Source organism: Ahaetulla prasina, chromosome 4, assembly GCF_028640845.1.
Source record: "Ahaetulla prasina isolate Xishuangbanna chromosome 4, ASM2864084v1, whole genome shotgun sequence".
NCBI lineage: Eukaryota > Metazoa > Chordata > Lepidosauria > Squamata > Colubridae > Ahaetulla > Ahaetulla prasina.
The window spans coordinates 25,901,229-25,920,864 of NC_080542.1; the positions used below are offsets into that span (position 1 = coordinate 25,901,229).

General features: G+C 41.7%; 1 protein-coding gene across 6 annotated transcripts in view; it reads right to left on the minus strand.

Moving 5' to 3' along the window:
• Positions 1 to 19,636, minus strand: part of PLEKHA4 (pleckstrin homology domain containing A4) — a 97,131-nt gene that overhangs the window by 36,398 nt on the left and 41,097 nt on the right. For 4 of the 6 annotated variants that reach the window (XM_058180626.1, XM_058180622.1, XM_058180623.1 and 1 more), the window contains exons 2-10: positions 15,795 to 15,903; positions 12,693 to 12,803; positions 11,111 to 11,183; positions 10,659 to 10,759; positions 7,141 to 7,256; positions 6,070 to 6,333; positions 5,064 to 5,649; positions 3,655 to 3,732; positions 2,045 to 2,146 (exon numbers count right to left, since the gene is read on the minus strand). In XM_058180626.1, coding sequence (XP_058036609.1) covers positions 2,045 to 2,146; positions 3,655 to 3,732; positions 5,064 to 5,649; positions 6,070 to 6,333; positions 7,141 to 7,256; positions 10,659 to 10,759; positions 11,111 to 11,183; positions 12,693 to 12,803; positions 15,795 to 15,878 — 1,515 coding nt within the window. In that variant the 5' untranslated portion in view covers positions 15,879 to 15,903. The remainder of the gene's footprint in view (positions 1 to 2,044; positions 2,147 to 3,654; positions 3,733 to 5,063; positions 5,650 to 6,069; positions 6,334 to 7,140; positions 7,257 to 10,658; positions 10,760 to 11,110; positions 11,184 to 12,692; positions 12,804 to 15,794; positions 15,904 to 19,636) is intronic. The other 2 variants (XM_058180628.1, XM_058180627.1) reach the window with 2 other exon arrangements.

The following is a 19,636-nucleotide window of genomic DNA, read 5'->3' on the forward strand; positions in this document are numbered from 1 at the left end:
TGTTCGCTACCCATGGGCTACCCGATGTTATCGTCACCGATAACGGAGCCCAGTTCACCTCGGCACCTTTCCGTCAGTTCTTGGAGAAGCTTGGCATTCGCCATGCACCTACGGCCCCGTTCCACCCGGCCGGAAACGGCCGGGCTGAAAGGGCCGTACGATCTGCTAAGGGGACTTTGGGCCGCCTGAGTTCCTCGAATTGGCACCAAAAGATATGCCAATATCTATTAGCGCAACACACCACCCCTTGTCCAACTACTAACCTCAGTCCGGCTGAAATGCTAATGGATCGGCGCTTATGGACCACTTTAGATCGCCTACACCCAAGTTTTGCTTCTGACACGCCCAACACATCCGTATTCCATACAGATCGTTCCAGGAAGGGGACCTGGTATACGTGGAAAATTACGGGGGTGGCAGCCGATGGCTCTCAGGTCAAATCATTCAACTAACCGGACCCTATTCTTATAGGGTCCTACTGGGAGATGGTCGTCAGTGGCACCGCCATGTGAACCAATTACGTCGCAGAATCCCTGGGGAGGGGCAGCCAACCCTAGACCATAACAACCCATCTTCAACAAATGACGCCGAGACACCCCCTGACAATGAAAACCAGCCTACAATAAACGGTGCCGACCCGAATCAAAACACTCCCACTACCACAATGGGAGTCACACCAGGCCTCTCAGGCGCTCTGGCGAAATCCGCTGAGGTTTCTATTCCCGTTGCGATCTCGACGGCTGCCTTACCTGTAATCCTAGACACTCCAGCGACATTCCGGTCGGATTCCAACCCACAGGCGCAGTCTCCAGCCGCGCACAGGGATGACAGCCCTGCTCCTCCTACTCCGACAACGCCAGCCCGCGTACTAAGAAAATCAGGGTGGAGCCGACATCGTCCGGCCTATCTAGCCGACTACGCTTGCGCTGTCTGGGGGTGAGGGGTGTTATGTCCTCGGAGTTACGACCCAAGGAGCCTTGCCTGTTGCTAGCCGCCGCTGATTGGTCTAGACGCGGCTAGCTTTAAAGCGGGAACCCGGCTGCCTCCTGATTGGTTCTTTAGACTTGACAGCTAACTATTTAAGCAGCTGTCAAGTGAGGGAAGTTGTTGTTGCCGTTCTTGAGCATGTTGGCTCTGAGTGTTATTGTAAAAGTTGGCTAACAATAAAGCCTGTTAATTGTCATAGCCTCGGACCTCTTATTAGTTCTAAGGATTGAACAACTTACTCTCATTGGGATTGAAATTTTTGGCAAAATTGTGATTGTTTCAGTGCCACCAGCTGCTGAACTGCTGCAGTGAGGCACAGCCATGTGACTGTCATTCTCGTTAACACTTCCCAGAAACGGCCCTTTGTCCCACCTTCCTCTGGTTTCTGCGTCCAATTGGCTGGCAGCAAAGCCCAATGGGTGAGCAGCAATTGGCTGCTTTGAAACCAAAGCCGAAGTCTGAAATATCTTAACAGTGGTGGGCAGTGAGGAAAGGATGAGAATGTGCCTTAGATGTCTTCTGGCAAGGTAGGGCTAGCTGGGGGTTGCTGGAGGTTGACAAGTGAGTCTCCCTGGATCCCACAGGTCCCTTGGTTCCCCCTATCCCCAGCACAATGGCTGGCAGTTCCATAGGGGGGAGGAGGAGGAGGAGGAGGAGGAGGAGGAAGAGGAGGAGGAGGAGAACAACGACTCTCCTAAAGGTATGAGGAAACAGAAACAGTGCCAGGCTATATTATATGTGGAAAGAAGGATAACCCAATGTGTAGTAAGCTGCCTATCACCATATACCATTATTTTTGGATACTTATAGTTCTTCCAAACCATTTTGCATCTAGTGGTTCACATCCCTGCCCAAGTATCTACTGTGCAACCAGGAATAAATGTTCCAGCTACTGATTGGTTCATACCACTCTGAACAATGGTAGAAAAGAGTCATATAAATATAACAATTAGACGTTCTATGCAGTTATCTAATTAATTATTTGACTTAATATTGCCTGGGATGGTGGGGTTGTTGGCTGAGTAACAGAGAAGGAACTGAGTACAAATCTACATACCGTGATCCCTATAGATGTCCTTTTCCCTGGGGTGGGCCGAGTGGACAGGGGAGGAAGGGGTGGTAGGTGCAGGTAGCTTGATGAGGCAGAGTGGGGGGTTATCTGTAGGAAAAGGGAAGGCAATATTAAGGGATATCGCCAAGAAAGGTTAGGATCAAGTCTGTGTTTTATAACATAATTCTATGGGAAGGCAGAAAAAATTGAGTGTGTGTTATACACAAAGCACTTTTCCAAAACCTCTGAGCTTTCATTCTAGACAGGAAGCAGATTTCTAGCTCTAATGATCACAAAAGAATTCTTGAACACAAACGTGGAAATTTCAAGTGGTTGAGGACAAGGATCAGCTTTCTGCAAGATAATCAAAGTCGCTAGAGGTAGCCTTCAGCCTGACAATTATGGTTGTAAATTGTGTCGTAAAGCAGGTCATGACCAGACACAATTTTTACTTTGCAGTGGTCATTAAGCAAACACAGTGATCATAAAGAAACAGAGCAGCTATTAAGCAAACTCATTATTCACTATAAATAAAGGCCAATTTCTAGAAAAAAAATATTTTAAAACTCAGTCACGTGATCATAGGATGCTGCAAATAGCCATAAATGTAGGTTGGCTGCCAGGTGCCCGACATGTGGTACTGTGACCTGTGGGGAGGTGGCTGTTGGAACTGCGGAATCAGGTACCGCCCAGGAAGTTCCATTGTAACATCCAGTGGTTGCTAAGCAATTGGTTATAAATGAGAACTATTTCTATTTTGCTTTATTGGCATAATTTATACCAATTATGTAATTGGGCTGCAGAACTCAGCTTATGCCAATTCAGAATTACAGGTAGTCCTCAACTTATGACCACTATTGAGTCTAAAATTTATATTGCTAAGAGAGAAATCTGTTAAGTGAGTTTTGCCCCATTTTACGACTTTCCTTGCCACATTTGTTAAGCAAATCACTAGAGTTCTTAAATTAGTAAGACGTTTGCTAAGTGAGTTTGTCTTCCCCATTGACTTTGCTTGTCAGAAGGTCGCAAAAAGGGATCACATGACTCTAGAACACTGCAACCGTCAATAATGTGAGTCAGTTGTCAAGCATCTAAATGTAAATCCTGTAACCATGTGGATGCTGCAATGCTCATAAGTCACTTTTTTCAGTGCCATTGTAACTTTGAACGGTCACTAAATGAGCCGTTGTACGTCGAGGATTACCTGTACTTAGCCACAGATTTCAATATTTTCACTAAACAATACAGGTAGCCACATACAATCCTAGTCACGATGAATGTGAAGGACATATTCTGTCTGTAAATGTGATACTCCAGACTTAGAATATCTAGATTTTGTAGGCTAGATCAGTGATTCCCAAAGTGTGAGCCGCGGCTCCCCAGGGAGCCGCGCTATCGTCATGGGGGCGCCGCGGAATATCTGCGCCCGCTGGGTCTGGCGCTGATGCGCCATTTCTGGGGCGTCTGGTGCACATGCGCAGTTGCAGGTCGGATTTCCGGGGGAGCCGCGGGCGAAAAAGATTGGGAACCTCTGGGCTAGATAAAAGATGTGAGGGAGCATAGCCTGCAGAGCAGAAAGGAAAAATGTTACCCATCTCTGCCTCTCCGATACTCACCAGTCGGCCATGAAGCCGGGACATGACCAAAGCACGGGACGAGCCAACTGATGAAGACAGGTAACCTCGGTCTGTAAACTGGCAAAAACATAGAGAGATTCATGAGAGATTCAAATTCAGATTACTAGACCAAATTCAATTTATTTGCTTATTTGATTTGTACAGGCCTCATCTAATCTTAAAACAGCATCAAACCACAAAAATTAATCAATAAAATAAACATACAAACAAACTGAACCAGGGGTAGAAACATAAGAAACACAAAGAATAACCAGAATGAATGGCAGGATCAATATTATATCTCATGCAATCCAACTATTGGAAAAATTCTCCACAATCACCAGACCACCCCTAAAGATGATGGCAAAATCACTAACAAGCATAAGAAATCAGGAGCCAAGGCTGTTCAAATGAATACAGCTTTATTGCATGCTAACACTCTCCTACAACAGGGGTCTCCCAACCCCCCTGGCCGCGGTCCACCTCCAGGCCTTGAGCCATTTGGCACTGGGCAATGGAAGTGGCATGTGAGTGGACACATCCCAACTAGCACAAACTGCAGGTGTGTGTGTGCAGGCACACTGCATTTGTGTGAGCAGCAGGTGCATATGCCTGCTGCTCACACAAATGAAGTTGCCTGTGCACACGCCTGCCCACCACTTGCACAAAATCATCCCCTCTCCCCATAACAGGTCCGCAAAGCCAAAAAGGTTGGGGAACGGTGCTCTTCAAAAATCTGAACTACTAATGCTCAAAGCAAACTGGTGGTGGATATGAATCAATGGAATTCAAAGTGGACTGGATTTCTTGGTGGTGCAAAGCAGGGGTGAAATGCTCCCGGGTTCAGACTGAATCGCGCGATCCGGTAGCAATGAGGGTGGGTAGTTCGGAGAACCGGAAGCAAAAATCCCTGCCCTCCCCCACCGCCCATGCCTCGCTGTTCCTCTTCTCTGTCTCTGAAGCTCAGTGGTGATATAGCTGCAAATGGCTTTAAATGATTGCCGCGGTGCTTCAAAGGGCCGCACTACAGCCGATCAGCGCTGTAGGCAGCTAGTAGACCGGTGCCTCTATTTTTAAAGAAAGTAGACTGGTACACTCCCAAGTTTTGTATACTTTATTATTTTTATTATTTATTATTATTAGCCATGCCCATTCAGTCACCTGATCACCAAGCCATGCACACCAATTAAGCCACACCCACAGAACCGGTAGGAAAAAATTTTAGATTTCACTCTTGGGGCAAAGGGATATTAAGACGGATGACATGCTAAACCCCTCCCTTGAGGGCTCCTACAATCACATCTTCAGAACCTTTCAAAAGCCCAAGAGGATCATGGTTAGTTTAAGCTCAGGAAGAATGATATTCCAATGAGGTTTCTGTGCTTACTGAAGCCGGAATTTCCACTTACTCTGTTTTGTTGCAGTCTCCCTATTGAGGGGACTAAGCCATCTTCACCCACAGGCCGGACTCTAAGGAGATGAGGACTCTGAATGTACCGCCTAGCATAGGAGTCTTCAGAAGTAGGAAACACATCATAACGGTCTGCAGGGGTCAGAGAGTGGCTTTTGTAGGCCGATGATGCAACAGCATAAGGGTTAATGGGAAGGCATTTGTTGGGAGCAATGTCCACCCTCCCCATGGGAATGTTGGCATGCAGAGTTCTTGAAGAGCTCATGATGGAGAGATCATCACAGGAGGCAGCCTGTGCAACTACAGATGCTGGAGGACTCCGATGGGCATCATAAGGGCTCCGATGGGCATCATGCATGCTCGGCAGGTGAGGCTGTGGCAACTTTGAGGATTCATCTGGCGCTACCGGCAGGGAATAAGCACGGGAGGAACGCAGTGAAAACAAAGGGGAAGGCTGAGATTTCTGAGATGGAGAAGAAGGAGGTGGACTCTCAGACGAAGGTGGTAGCGGGGTCCCTGGCCGGGCAGAAAACTTAGTGCAACTAATAGGAGAGGGACGTCCATGAGTCTGGGACGACAGGGAGCTGCCAAGAGAAGATGAAGGAGAAAATAAAGTAAATCATGGTGATCCTTAAGCCCTGTTCCAACAGCCAAAGTCTGTACAGACATCTTCTACTATATCTTTTCCCATTCCAATCTTGGCAACTTTAAGACTTGTAGACTTCAACTCCCAGAATTCCACATCCAGCCATGCTGGCTGAGAAATTCTGGGAATTGAAATCCACAGATCTTAAAAGTTACCAAAGTTGGACATCCATCCTCTACAGCAGGGGTGTCAAACTGGTGGCCCACGAGCCAGATGCGTCACGCGCACGCCATGCCACCAGCTCCACAAATGGGGGAAAACACTGCAAAATGTCACATGACAGCAACGTGACGCGGCGAGTTTGACACCCGTGCTCTACAGCATCCAGAGCAGTGAAATTCGTTTTGCTTCTCCTTACCTCAATTCTGGCTGCTCTTTCTTTTCACAGCAGTAGCTCCCATTGAGCGAACTGGATAAAGAAGCCCTCTTAAGGCAAGGAGATCCTGTCTGGATGTCAGGCAGGTGGAGGCTCTCGGACGAGGAGGCCCGGGCCTCCTGGATCTCTGAGAGATGGGCAACTTCTAGTGACTCAGTGCTCTTGGCACAATCACCCTGGGGGAGCCGGATGTCCTCAAAGCTGGTGTGGGCGGACACTGACTGGCTGTGGAGACCCCCTTGATTGCTGAGGTGGAGCAGAAGGGGAATTTTTTAATTTTAAAAAATATTTATTTTGTAACCAAGCTTCATTGTTTTTACCAACAACTCAAAGTGCCGAACATATTCCATGCACCTTCCTTCTCCTATTTTCCTCACAATAAAAACCCTGTGAGATGTGTTAGGCTGAGAGTGAGTGGCTGGCTCAAAGTCACCCAGCCAACTTTCATGCGTAAGACAGGACTAGAACTCACAGTCTCCCGGTAATTGGCCCAAAGTCACATGCAGTTAGTTTTCATGCCTAAGGCAGAACTAGAACTCACAGACTAGCTTGTTTTCATGCCTAAGGCGGGACTGGAACTCACAGTCTCCTGGTGATCGCCCCTAAGTCATCCAGCTAGCTGTCATGCCTAAGGTAGGACTAGAACTCACAGATTCCTAGTTTCTAGTCTTGTACCTTAACCACTAGACCAATAAATCCAAGTGACTTTTCTAGGTTTCCATAACATTGCCCATTATTCCCAGTACAAAATCTGGTTCCTTTCTCTTCCATGAAATGCTGCTCTGTCCAACTGACTCCACCGAGATCATTCCCAGTTCTTCTACAAGGATACTTACACATCCAGGTTTTCTTTTCAGAAAATTCGGTTTTTCTGTTCTTCCACTATCCATTTTTAACTGACCAATTCTTACTTAAATAGTATTCACCCTCTTTCCAAGTGAGTATTCTTTCTGGAACTTTCTACAATACATTATTCCCCAACTCCTTAGACATCTGACTACACAAAACTGACCCACAACAGGGTTGTGTGCCTTCCCTATACCCAGCCCTTACAGGTTTCCACAGTTGCACTCAGCAGCAGCTGACTGGTTCATGGCCTTGATCCAGCTATTCATATCCAATTGGGTGTCTGCACTGAAATAGTAAGTCCGCATGCCAGGGTGTTCAGCCTATGGGAAAAAAGCAAAGGGAAAGAAATTCCATGTAATGGTTGGAGCCTCCTGAAGGGGGCAGAAGATACACTCAGAACAACAGCAGAAAAAGAGAGCGTTGGAATTGTTGGTTTCCTGTACTACCCCTGGCAAATAATGTTACTCTGCTTTATAGTGGCTGAGCTGTTGCTCAATTCTTTTTGTGGGGTACTTCAAGATAACTCTGCAGCAGTATTTTTTTTTAAAAGTTTTATTTTAACATTCTTATCCAATAACATATCCAATAACATATTTAATGTACCATCATATACAATTAATCGGATCTGCCCGGTCACCACCCACTTCCTTTTACTCTCCTTCTCTACCTTCTTCTACTTTCCACAACCATCCTCCCCCTCTCTTATCTACATCCTCTCCTCCTTCCTCCCTACTCCTTTCTTCTCCCTCTTCTATCCCTCTTCCTTCCTTTCCTCTTCCTCCTCTTCTCTTTCCTACCTCCTTCTCTCTTCTACTTCCTTCTTTCCCATCATTCTGAAGTGGTAGCCAGGCAGCTCCGATCTTACATTAATTATACATCTTCAATCATCTTTGTACATTAACTATCAATCCATTTTCTACCCTCATCCCCCCTCCCCTCCCTTCCCCTTCCTCCCCCCACCTGCAGCAGTATTTCTCAATCTCGGAAGCTTGAAGATATCTGGACTTCAACTCCCAAAATTCCTTAGCATGGTTGGCTGGGGAATTCTGGGATTTGAAGTCCACACATCTTCAAGCTGCCAAGGTTGAGGAACGCTGTTCTGTAGGATGGTTGCCTGACTGCCTTAGCAAGGAGACACCATGTCAGTGTTCCAGAAAACCCCCTCTTCAAGTAAAGACTCCGAAGCGAGCATCTTTCAAAGTTCTTTTGCTAGGATAGGTAAACTGGCACAATCTGGGAGATCCGGGTCTTCCCGCAGTGAAACACACTCCAAAACCGGCACCCCCTTGACCCCTCTGCTGATCACGTGCTCCAATCGCCATCCATCCATCTCGAGACATCACTCCGACCATTCCTTCTCCAGATGCAGTCCTGGCCTGACCTTGACCGGCAGGAAGAATGTTATTATGTCTAATGGCCCCTTTCTACTAACCCCCCTTCTCCTACTTTCCCACACAGGAGAAAGTGGCAGCATCCAGTGAAGGACAATGAATGGACCTGGATTTCCCCTGTCCGCCATCCTATGTGACTGTTTCACTGCCCTAAAGGTAGGATAGGAGCTTCTGTAAGCAATTCTAAAACCTCGGCAGGAATGCTGCAGGGATTTGTCCTGGCAGTCACCAGGAGTCAACGCTAACTCAGAGACAACACCCCACCCAAAAAAGAGGTTCTGCATTAGATTTTGTACCATTTCTACATCTTCCAATCTATGCATCTCATGGTATTGAGCAGGGAGTTGGACTAGAAGACCTCCAAGGTCCCTTCCAACCCTGTGTTCCAATTCTGTATTTTGTGTTCCTCTATCTGAAAGTCAGATAGAGGGACACGGTGGCTCAGGGGCTAGGACATTGAGCTTGTAGATCAAAAGGTTGGCATCTCAGTGGTTCGAATCCCTAGTGCTGCTGTGTAACGGGGTGAGCTCCTGTTACTTGTCCCAGCTTCTGCCAACCTAGCAGTTTCGAAAGCACATAAAAATGCAAGTAGAAAAAATAGGGACCACCTTTGGTGGGAAGGTAACAGCGTTCCGTGCGCCTTTGGTGTCTAGTCATGCCAGCCACATGACCATGGAAATGTCTTCGGACAGCGCTGGCTCTTCGGCTTTGAAACGGAGATGAGCACCGCCCCCTAGAGTTGGCAACGACTAGCATGTATGTGCGAGGGGAACCTTTACCTTTACCTTATCTGAAAGTCTCTGTAGATCAACTGCTACCAGGCAGAGCAAGAAATCCTAGTTGATGCAGTTTTAAACTAACTGAAGTGAAGCTTCTTTCCAGAAGCGGGACATACACCTGCCCTTGAGTTCCTTGATGAGAAAAAAGCAGACTCAAAGATTCTAAATCAATATATCGTACAGGTAGTCCTCAACTTACAACTACAACTGAGCCTGGAATTTTGTTTATAAGTCACTGTGGTCATTAAATAGGTCACCAAATGACTTGAGCTGATTTTATGACCATTTTTATGATGAAATGTAAAGCAAGTCATCACAGTCGTTAAGCAAAAGGCAAGGTCATTAGGCAAACCCCATGGTCATTAACCAAATCCAGCGTATGCAATGGGTGGCTTTTGCCATTTTCTGCTGGAAAACGTGAACCAGCTGCCAATCACCCAAAATGCAATCTGTTGATTGGAGGGGAAGGGGCGGCAGCATTTGTAACTTCAAGATAGGTCCTAAATAGCGTTTTCAAAGTCTGTCATAATTTTGCATTGTCATTAAGCAACCAATCATAAGTGGAAACTACCTATATGAGATAGATGAGCCAACAATACTGGCGAATAGAATAGGGTAGGATAGGATAGGATAGGATAGGATAGGATAGGATAGGATAGGATAGGATAGGAATAGGAATAGGAATAGGAATAGGAATAGGAATAGGAATAGGAATAGGAATAGGAATAAAATCTTTTATCACTTTAAATATACTCTAATCCAGGGGTCTCCAACCTTGACAACTTTAAGACTTGTGGACTTCAACTCCAAGAATTCCTGGGCCAGCTTTGCTGGCTGAGGGATTCTGGGAGTTGAAGTCCACAAGTCTTAAAGTTGCCAAGATTGGAGACCTCTGCTTTAATCAACATACATTAAAATGAAATTTTGTTCCATTTAGCTCTCAATAGATAACCATTATGCATATCACCTCATACACACATATATATGATGCAAAGAAACATCAGTCTAGCTTGGATGTATACATATACATGGTGGGGGAAAAAAGAATCCTATGAGTTTACAAGACGGCATAGGAACTAAGCTGTTACAGATAACAGATATCTGTTAGATATTTCGAAACCTCCTCCCAGAGGGAGCAACAGAAACAGACCATGAAGTGGATGTGTAGATTCTCTAATGATGCTTTGAGCTCTAAGCACATAGCACTTATAAGCAGTATCTTGAATAGCAGGAAGTGAGCTTCCTATAATCTTCTCTGCTGTCTTTACCACTCTCTGTATAGACTTTCTATCTGAGGCACTGCTACTACCAAACCAAATAGCGATGCAGTTTGTTAAAATGCTCTCCATTGCGCCTCTGAAAAAAGTGGCCAGGAGAGAAGGAGAAAGATATGCTCTGCTCAGTATTCACCGCACATAGATATTGCCTCATTAAAGCTGAGGCAATGGTCAGATTCTAGGGTGATTTCAAGGAAACGGTGATCCTGGACATTTAAGAAAAGTTCCATCATCACAGTAGAGGCAAAAGCATAAATGAAGTCCTTCCACCTGACCTTGAATACAAAGCGACGGTTCTTCTTCTCCTTGGAGAAAGCTGTCCGAATCTCATAGCTGGGGAGGAGGATACTGCCCAAAACCATCTCTTCACGGCTATCTGGAACACACCCCACAAAACCCCACAGAAAGAAACTTCAATGTGTGCTTCTCAGGGCTCCTGCTCAGAAAGTTACAACTCCCCAATTTCCACCAACATAACTGTTTCAAGGAACTGGGTTACGCTTATAGCAATGTTCCTCAATTTAAAACCGTCATTAAACAAACAGTCATAAACCAAGGACTACCTGCATTTTTTTTTAAACTTCTGTTCCCAGAACTTGGGAATGTTGCTTTGATCTCTACCTGTTGATGCATCGCCACACCTGATCTACAAAACAGTCCTACCTCCAAAATGCTCTGCTTTCATCTCAAGGAAACTGAAACAGAAACTCAAGAAAATCCGAATTACCTCGGTAGTAGAAGAGGCAGTAATTGGAAAGGACAAACCAACGCCGTTTCCATAGTTTGAGCCCAGAGCTATCCTAAAAGAACCAAAAGGAAAAGTTAGTGGGTTAGTCAAAAGCTGGGTCAAAGTTTTTCCTCAGTAGAACAGGATTGCCTGATTTTAACTTTTTGTAGGGGGAAGATCCATTACAGTTGTATATTGATATCACATGAGTCAGGGTCATTTAATGCTCGTGATCAGAATTTTCTATTTTTTCCCCCCTGTGGTTTTAAAACATGGCATAAATGGACTGGCATAAATGGATTGATTTTAAATTGGGTTTTAGTAGTATTTTAAATTTTAAATTCATTTTAATTCTGAGCCATTTAGTAATTTTATATTTTAAATCCGTTTTAATTGTATATATTTTGTATTTTACTCTGGCTGTACACCGCCCTGAGTCCTTCGGGAGATTATAATAATAATAATAATAATAATAATAATAATAATAATAATAATAATAATAATAATAATAATAATAATAATAATAAAAGGGAATTGTGAAGAGTTATTTGGTTTTTAAAAGATGTTAAACCTAATTGAAAACTAGCTACAGTTTTAGAATGTTTCCGAATCAAGAAAGCAAGAAAATAACATACTTCAGCAAAGTACAGGTACTCCTCGGTTTAATAACCATTCATATACAGGTAGTCGTCAACTTACAACCACAATTGAGCCCAAAATTTATGTTCCCGAGTGAAAAAATCTGTTAAGCGAGTTTTGCCCGATTTCTTGACACATTTTTTAAGTAAATCACTGCAACTATTAAGTTAGTAAAACGGTGAATCTGGTTTCCCCACTGACTTTGCTTGTCAGAAAGCCCCAAAAGGAGATTGCATGATCCCGGGACACTGCACCCGTCATAAATGTGAGTCAGTTGTCAAACATCTGAATGTAAATCACATGACCATGGGGATGCTGCAATGATCATAAGTGTGAAAAATGGTCATGTCACTTTTCTCAATGCCATTGTAACTTTGAATGGTCACTAAGTGAAATGTTGTTAGTCGAAGACTAACTGCAATAAACATTTGTAGTTACAGTGGCACTGAAAAAAATGACTTATGACTGTTTTTCACGCTTACGACCATTGCAGCATTCCCACGGTCACATGATCAAAATTCAGATACTTGGCAATTAGCTCATATTGATGACGGTCATGTGATCCCTTTTTGTGACCTTGTGACAAGCAAAGTCATTGAGGGAGCCATATTCACTTATTAATCATGTTATTAGCTTAACAGCTGCAATGATCCATTTAACGTGGTGAGAAAGATAGTAAAATGGAGCAGAACTCATTTAAGAACTGTCTCACTTAGCAATATAAACTTTGGGCTCCATTGTGGTCATAAGTCAGGAAGTCTCTGTAATCAATTTTGTGAAAGCTTAAGACTTTAAAATAAAAATTGCTTAAGTCTTAAAAGGTGCTATCAGACTCCTTCTGATTTTGGGCTACTTAAATTAACACCGTTTCTTTCCTACAGATCCCCCTTAAGATCCATCATCCCTCAAACTATGAAATCTGCATTTCTCAAAAACTGTTTACCTGCTTATAAAGCCAGCCACGCATTATAACAGGAGAGTTAGGATCTCTCTTGATGGAGTTTGCTCTCTTCCCAAATGTGTGCACTTTCTGGACCGGCCGGGCCATGTGCGGCTATGGAGAAACAAATGGGTAAATGCAAAATCAACTTGCTGTATAAACAGCACACTGTCTATTGAGCTTTCCATCTGTTTAGCTCAACATTACTGATCTTAAACATAGTTCTCCAGAGCTTCAAAGCAAGAGTCCTAGTTGAAAAGCTAAGAACTGAACCTAAAATGAGCCATGGTGGTGCAGTGTTAGAATGCAGTACTGCAAGCTACTTCTGCTGACTGCCGGCTGCCAGCAATTTAGCTCAAATTTCACCAGGCTCAAGGTTGACAACTTAAGCCTTCCATCCTTCTGAGGTCAGTAAAATGAGGACCCAGATTGTTGGGGCAATATGCTGACTCTGTAAACCGCTTAGAGCTGTAAAGCACTATAAAGCAGTATATAAGTCTAAGCACTATTGCTATTGCTATTAAGAAAACAATGTCTCTTTCTGTGGCCCATAGCAGGAAAAAAATGGTGTTTTTGCTTCTCTCAAGGAATTTAAAACCTCAAAGTTAGAAATACGAGGAAAGGGGTGCATTAACAATGTATTTGAGGGCCAGGTGAATAAGACCTGAGAAGACAGCATGTGGTCTCTTATGAAGAACGTACTTACCAAAAGAAGTGAAAAGAATGTGCATCTATACCAGAGGTCTTCAAACTTGGCAGCTTTAAGACTTGTGGACTTCAACTCCCAGAATTCTCCAGCCAGTATAGCATATATGGCTGGAGAATTCTGGGAGTTGAAGTCCACAAGTCTTAAAGCTGCCAAGTTTGAAGACCTCTGATCTATACACTCAGTTACACCGAAGTGGGAGTTGGATGAATCAGGAGAAATCCAAACATAAATTGCAACATAAATTGGGAATATAGTAAAATCAATGGAATGGATAAGTGAGTGAGTGAAATACAGGTAGCCCTCAACAGTTAATTTAGTGACTTTTTGAAGTTACAATAGCACTGAAAAAAGTGAGCTATGACCATTTTTCACACTTATGGCCGTTGCAGCATCCCTCTGGTCATGTGAATCAGATGCTTGACAACTGACTCACATTTATGATGGCTGCAGTGTCCCAGAGTCATGGGATCCCCTTCTGCAATCTTCTGAAAAGCAAAGTCGATGAAGGAGCCAGATTCACTTAACCATGGTGTTATTAATTGAACAACTGCAGTGATTCACTTTACAAATGTGGCAAGAAAAGTCGTAATTTAATAGATTTCTCACTCAGGAATTTTGGTCTCAATTGTGGTCGTAAGTTGAAGACAACTTATAATGAAAATGAATAAATGTGAACAGAACATAAAAGTGAATTATTGTAGGAAATATCAAGGAAGCTGGCCAAATGCAAAGAACAAATGAGAATTGTATCAGAAAACCTATTTTTTTTCTTCCTAATGTTTTCGCTGCAGGTATAAGGTCTTTTTTTTGGATCAAATGTTGATCCATTAATTGCAACCATTAGTGGCAGGAAAAAAGTAGATGGCTAAAAAGGAAATGGAAGAAAGTAAGTTTTGTTTGGGTGAAATTGATAAGATCCTCAAAAGGAGATGTTCAAAGACTCAAAGCAATGTGCAAATGTATGGATGGACTTGATGGATGTCAGTATAGTCTGAACTAGGGCAGAAATATACGGTAAATGGTACAAATGGATTTAACTGTATCTTATTTTGTTTTCCTTCATTACTTGCCTCCATTATTTTTTACTTAAGATCTCAAGATTTTACTTAAGATCTCAAATGGACAGCTAACATCAAAAACATCATTAAAAAAGGACAACAAAGAATGTTCTTTCTGCGCCAACTCAGTAAGCTCAAACTGCCCAAGGAGCTGCTGATCCAATTCTACAGAGGAATTATTGAGTCTGTCATTTGCACCTCTATAACTGTCTGGTTCGGTTCTGCAACCCAACAAGAAAAACACAGACTTCAGAGGATAATTAGAACTGCAGAAAAAATAATTGCTACCAACTTGCCTTCCATTGAGGACCTGTATACTGCACGAATCAAGAAGAGGGCCGTGAAAATATTTGCAGATCCCTCACATCCAGGACATAAACTGTTTCAACTCCTACCCTCAAAACGACGCTATAGAGCACTGCACACCAGAACAACTAGACACAAGAACAGTTTTTTCCCGAAGGCCATCACTCTGCTAAACAAATAATTCCCTCAACACTGTCAGACTATTTACTGAATCTGCACTACTATTAATCGTTTCATAGTTCCCATCACCAATCTCTTTCCACTTATGACTGTATGACTATAACTTGTTGCTGGCAATCCTTATGATTTATATTGATATATTGATCATCAATTGTGTTGTAAATGTTGTACCTTGATGAACGTATCTTTTCTTTTATGTACACTGAGAGCATATGCACCAAGACCAATTCCTTGTGTGTCCAATCACACTTGGCCAATAAAATTCTATTCTGTTCTATTCTATTCTATTCTACTTATTACTTTTAATTCCTTTTCTGTGCTTTTATAATGTTGCTTAGCCCCAAAGGGACTAAGAACATCCTGTTTCTCAGAGTAAGCAATAGACATTTTAATTCTTACTAATGCATCATAAGGTTTAAATAAGATTTTTAAACCATTAAAATTTTATCTAGATGCATAGGAGACTGTTATATTGTGGCTTTATTCCTTGAAAAGTGATTTATCTTTCTAAGGAAGTAAAGGTCACAAACTGAGATTTTCTTCTCAAACCATTAAGATACCACCAATGGCTAATGCAGGCATATAAGAACAAGAGTAAATATTTGAGGATTAGTAGTTGTTATGCAACTTTTTAGCTTTCTTTTTTTCTTTCTTGGAATGGGATTCTAGTGTTGTTCTTTTAAAAAGCACAAGTGTTTGACCCAAAAGATAACCAATTACTTTGAAGTTCTTTGAAAATAAGACTGAATGACACCCCAACACTCAGAAAAAAAAGAAATCTAGGTGAAAAAATGGTAAGTGCCTCATTTTTATGTCTCATTTGTCAGGTTCCCACCAATTCCAGGTCCTCACCTTTGTTCCCATGGAGACTGAAGTGATGGTGGCTGTACTGCTGGCTAAACTCAGACCACTTTTTGGTCGATCCCCTTCTGACATGGTCCCTGATGAATTTGAGGTTAATCTGCAAAAAAACAAAACCAGAACATTATGGTATAAATATGATGCTTTAGAGTAGTGTTTCTCAATGGCACCTTTAGAAAGCATGGACTTCAACTCCCAGAAGTCTTCAGCCAGCCATGTTGATTGAGGAATTCTGGGAATTGAAGTCCAAGCATCTTCAAATTGCCTGAGAAACACTGCTTTAAGGGGAACTCACAAGTACAAGACCCCCAATTTGAAACAATCCGCCTTTGAGAAAGATAGAGCATATGTCTTCAGCTTTTCAAAAGGTATCAAATTTAACCATCACTGGAGGTTTCAAGCAATTGGACGACTATGTATCTAGAATGCTATAAAATCTCCTGCTCAAACAGAGGGTTAGACTAGAAGACTTCTAAGGTCCCTTCAAACCCTTTTATTGTATGCGATTTTAACCCTAACCAATGAATTGGTGAATTCATATTTGGTCAGTCCTTTAACCTTTACCTCTCTCTCCTCTTTGCAGACTTCGCTTTCCTTCCTCATTTCTTTTTCCAGCTCTTAACAAAAGTGAATTGAGCCTCTGTCTAGAATAATATATTGTCCTAATCCAGGTTTATCCAACAAGCCAGAGTGGCCTATTTCAGGAAATACAAACTCATTTCATAACAGCCTTGTAAATGAAGGTTCCAAATCTACAAAAGAATTTATTGGCTAACTGGGATCAGAAAGAAGAGAGATCTTAAGTTCAGAGTTTCTTGCTGAACGTCTGTAATGAATCAGAAATTTTTATGCTAGTTTCAGACCACAAATGAGAGACAACCTTTTTCCATTGGCCTGATTGTTGAATCTGCCCAGAATTCTTCTGTCACCTATGGCAACCAGATAATGATTAAATGCAAAACTGGCTTATGATATCTGTAATTAGAACTTTGTCATCCTGAATTCCACCCAAAATCCAATGCATGACATGGAATTTAGATTCCTGAGCATATCAGCACTCTTGTTTCTATTGTTTCTATTTTTTTAAAGCCACAAGTTAAATTATTCCCATTTTTAAAGAAATGAATCATTGTTCTAGTTATTTTTTTTATTAGCCATTTTCCAAAAATCCAAAAGATATGCATATTCAGTAAATAAATATAATGCTGACCTTCATATTGGTTCATATTCAGATTTTTTTTTGTAGAAAATATGCAGGCAAGATTTGCTAACATATTTTGTTGTCAGGACGTTTTATTAACAAAGCCCTCAGCGACTTTAGTTAGCAGTAAAGTTTTTTTTTTTGTTCTGTTAAGCATAACACAGAATAGGAAAAATATTGTGCCCTGCTAAGTGTTTATTTTCACCCCACAAACCTAGCACCCCCATAACCTTCTACATCCCAATTCCTCCCAATTTCTTCATCATTTTCTTCATATTTACAACATAATTTTCAGGAACCAACCCCTCCCCCCTGATATCAATCAAACTTGTTAAAATCTGTATTAACCTGTTTTATTCCCTTCCCTACTTTATGTCAGAGCAAAATTTCAAAGGGAGGGGGCAGAATTAAAAGTTTTTAAAAGCAGAAAAGCTTACAAAGAATCCAGACTGCTTTAATTAAAATCCTTTTGTTCATTCCTCCATCTAACACATTTATTATGAATTTTTGCCTGCCCCATTGATCTTTTCTTTTTCTTTTAAATGGAGCCGAAACTCAAAATGGAAGTATTGAAACTACAAAAGTTATTCCTCTGTTTGGCCGTCAGCCATTAATTCCCTCTAGTTATTTTTGGATCAAACCCACCTGCTCGTGTCTGGCATCTCTTTCCAGACAGTATCGACTTGAAGATGGGAAATTCCATCCCTTTCGCTGCCAGCAGAATTCTGTGGTTACTTGTCCCCTTTGTTGTTAAACACCAGAACCTCCACATTTTTAAATATCTGAGATTTTAACTCTCTCAGGCCAGTTTTGATTCACGCTTAAGTGGCGTTTTGGGCTTCCTGCTTTTTAGTTACCAATAATACTCTTTGTTATTTATTTATTTATTTATTTATTTTATTCAATTTCTATACCGCCCTTCTCCCGAAGGACTCAGGGCGGTGTACAGCCAAGTAAAAAATCACAATATCAATATTAAAAGAAATTAAAACAAGCATATTATAAAATGGCCAAATTTAAAACGAATTAAAATATTAAAATATAAATAACCCAATAAAATTTTAACCCAATAAAATTTTAAGCCAGTCCCGCTTGAATAAATAAGTGCGTTTTCAGCTCACGGCGAGTTATTGTTGATTTCCATGCATGATTTATATTTTTTTGAGGGCAAGCATGATTTGATACCCTAAAGGTCTACCGGGCAGCAATTACAATAATTTTCAAATACCACAGCTTCTGTTTACAGGCATGCCATTGATGCAAATTATACCTACATTTTTAAAAAACTTTAATTATTAGTGGATCCCTAAGCGGTTAATTGAATACAGCATGTGTCCTCTCCCGAACTGCTATCAAAATGTGAATTTTAATGTGAAAGAAAGAAGTATTAAATAGATAGGAAGTAATTTAATTGTATCAAATTAATGTATTTTTAATTACATTAATATTTAAATCAAACTTTTGCAAAACTCGAAACTTTGATCTGTCCTGCCTAATTTTTGGAGCCCTCCATCCCAGAATGCCATTTAACACCAAAAGCAGGCTTTGCCCACCCCTCAAACAATGACACAGCTCCAGCGTATAATATAAAATATGCTAAAACAATCCTGTAAAATTATAGTACAGGTAGTCCTCAGCTTACAAAAGTTCATTTAGTAACTGTTCAAGTTACAAGGCCATTGAATAAAGTGAGTTATGACTGGTTTTTACACTTATGACCATTGCAGCATCCCTGTGATCACATGATCAAAACTCAGATGCTTGGCAACTGACCCGAATTTATGACGGTTGCAGTGTTCCAGGGTCATGCAATCACCTTTTGCAAACATCTGACAAGCAAAGTCAGTGGGAAAGCCAGATTCACTTAACAACCGTGTCACTAATTTAACAACTGCGGTGATTCATTTAACAACTATGACAGGACAGGTTGTAAAATGGAACAAAGTTTACTTAACAAACGTCTCACTTAGCAACAAAAGTTTTGGGCTCAGTTGTTGTAAGTTGAGGACTAGCTGTATTTCCATACAGCCAATCAGAATCTCAATTTCAAACAGTAATTCAGTGATCACAACAGAGACTGGCAATTTGGTCATTAAGCAAAGCGGTTTTGGGTTCAGTTGTTGTAAGCTGAGGACTAGCTGTATTTCCATACAGCCAATCAGAATCTCAATTTCAAACAGTAATTCAGTGATCACAACAGAGACTGGCAATTTGGTCATTAAGCAAAGCGGTTTTGGGCTCAGTTGTTGTAAGTTGAGGACTAGCTGTATTTCCATACAGCCAATCAGAATCTCAATTTCAAACAGTAATTCAGTGATCACAACAGAGACTGGCAATTTGGTCATTAAGCAAAGCAGTCACTAAACAAAACCAGGGCTGTGCTTATGATCTTTAGCCTTACAGATCTGCAAAAACTATAAATCTGAGCACTGGTCATAACATTATATTTTGATTACCATTGTAACTGCAAATGGTCACCAAACAGTTTCCAAATTACCTTATCAAGTATTAGGAGAAGAGACCTGAGCAAAGAGATAAAGAGTTTAAAACAATCTTGGATGGTTGTAAATCAAGGACTACTTGTAAACCAATGGTAATTTGCCATCCACTATAACAAGGGAAAGAAGACAAC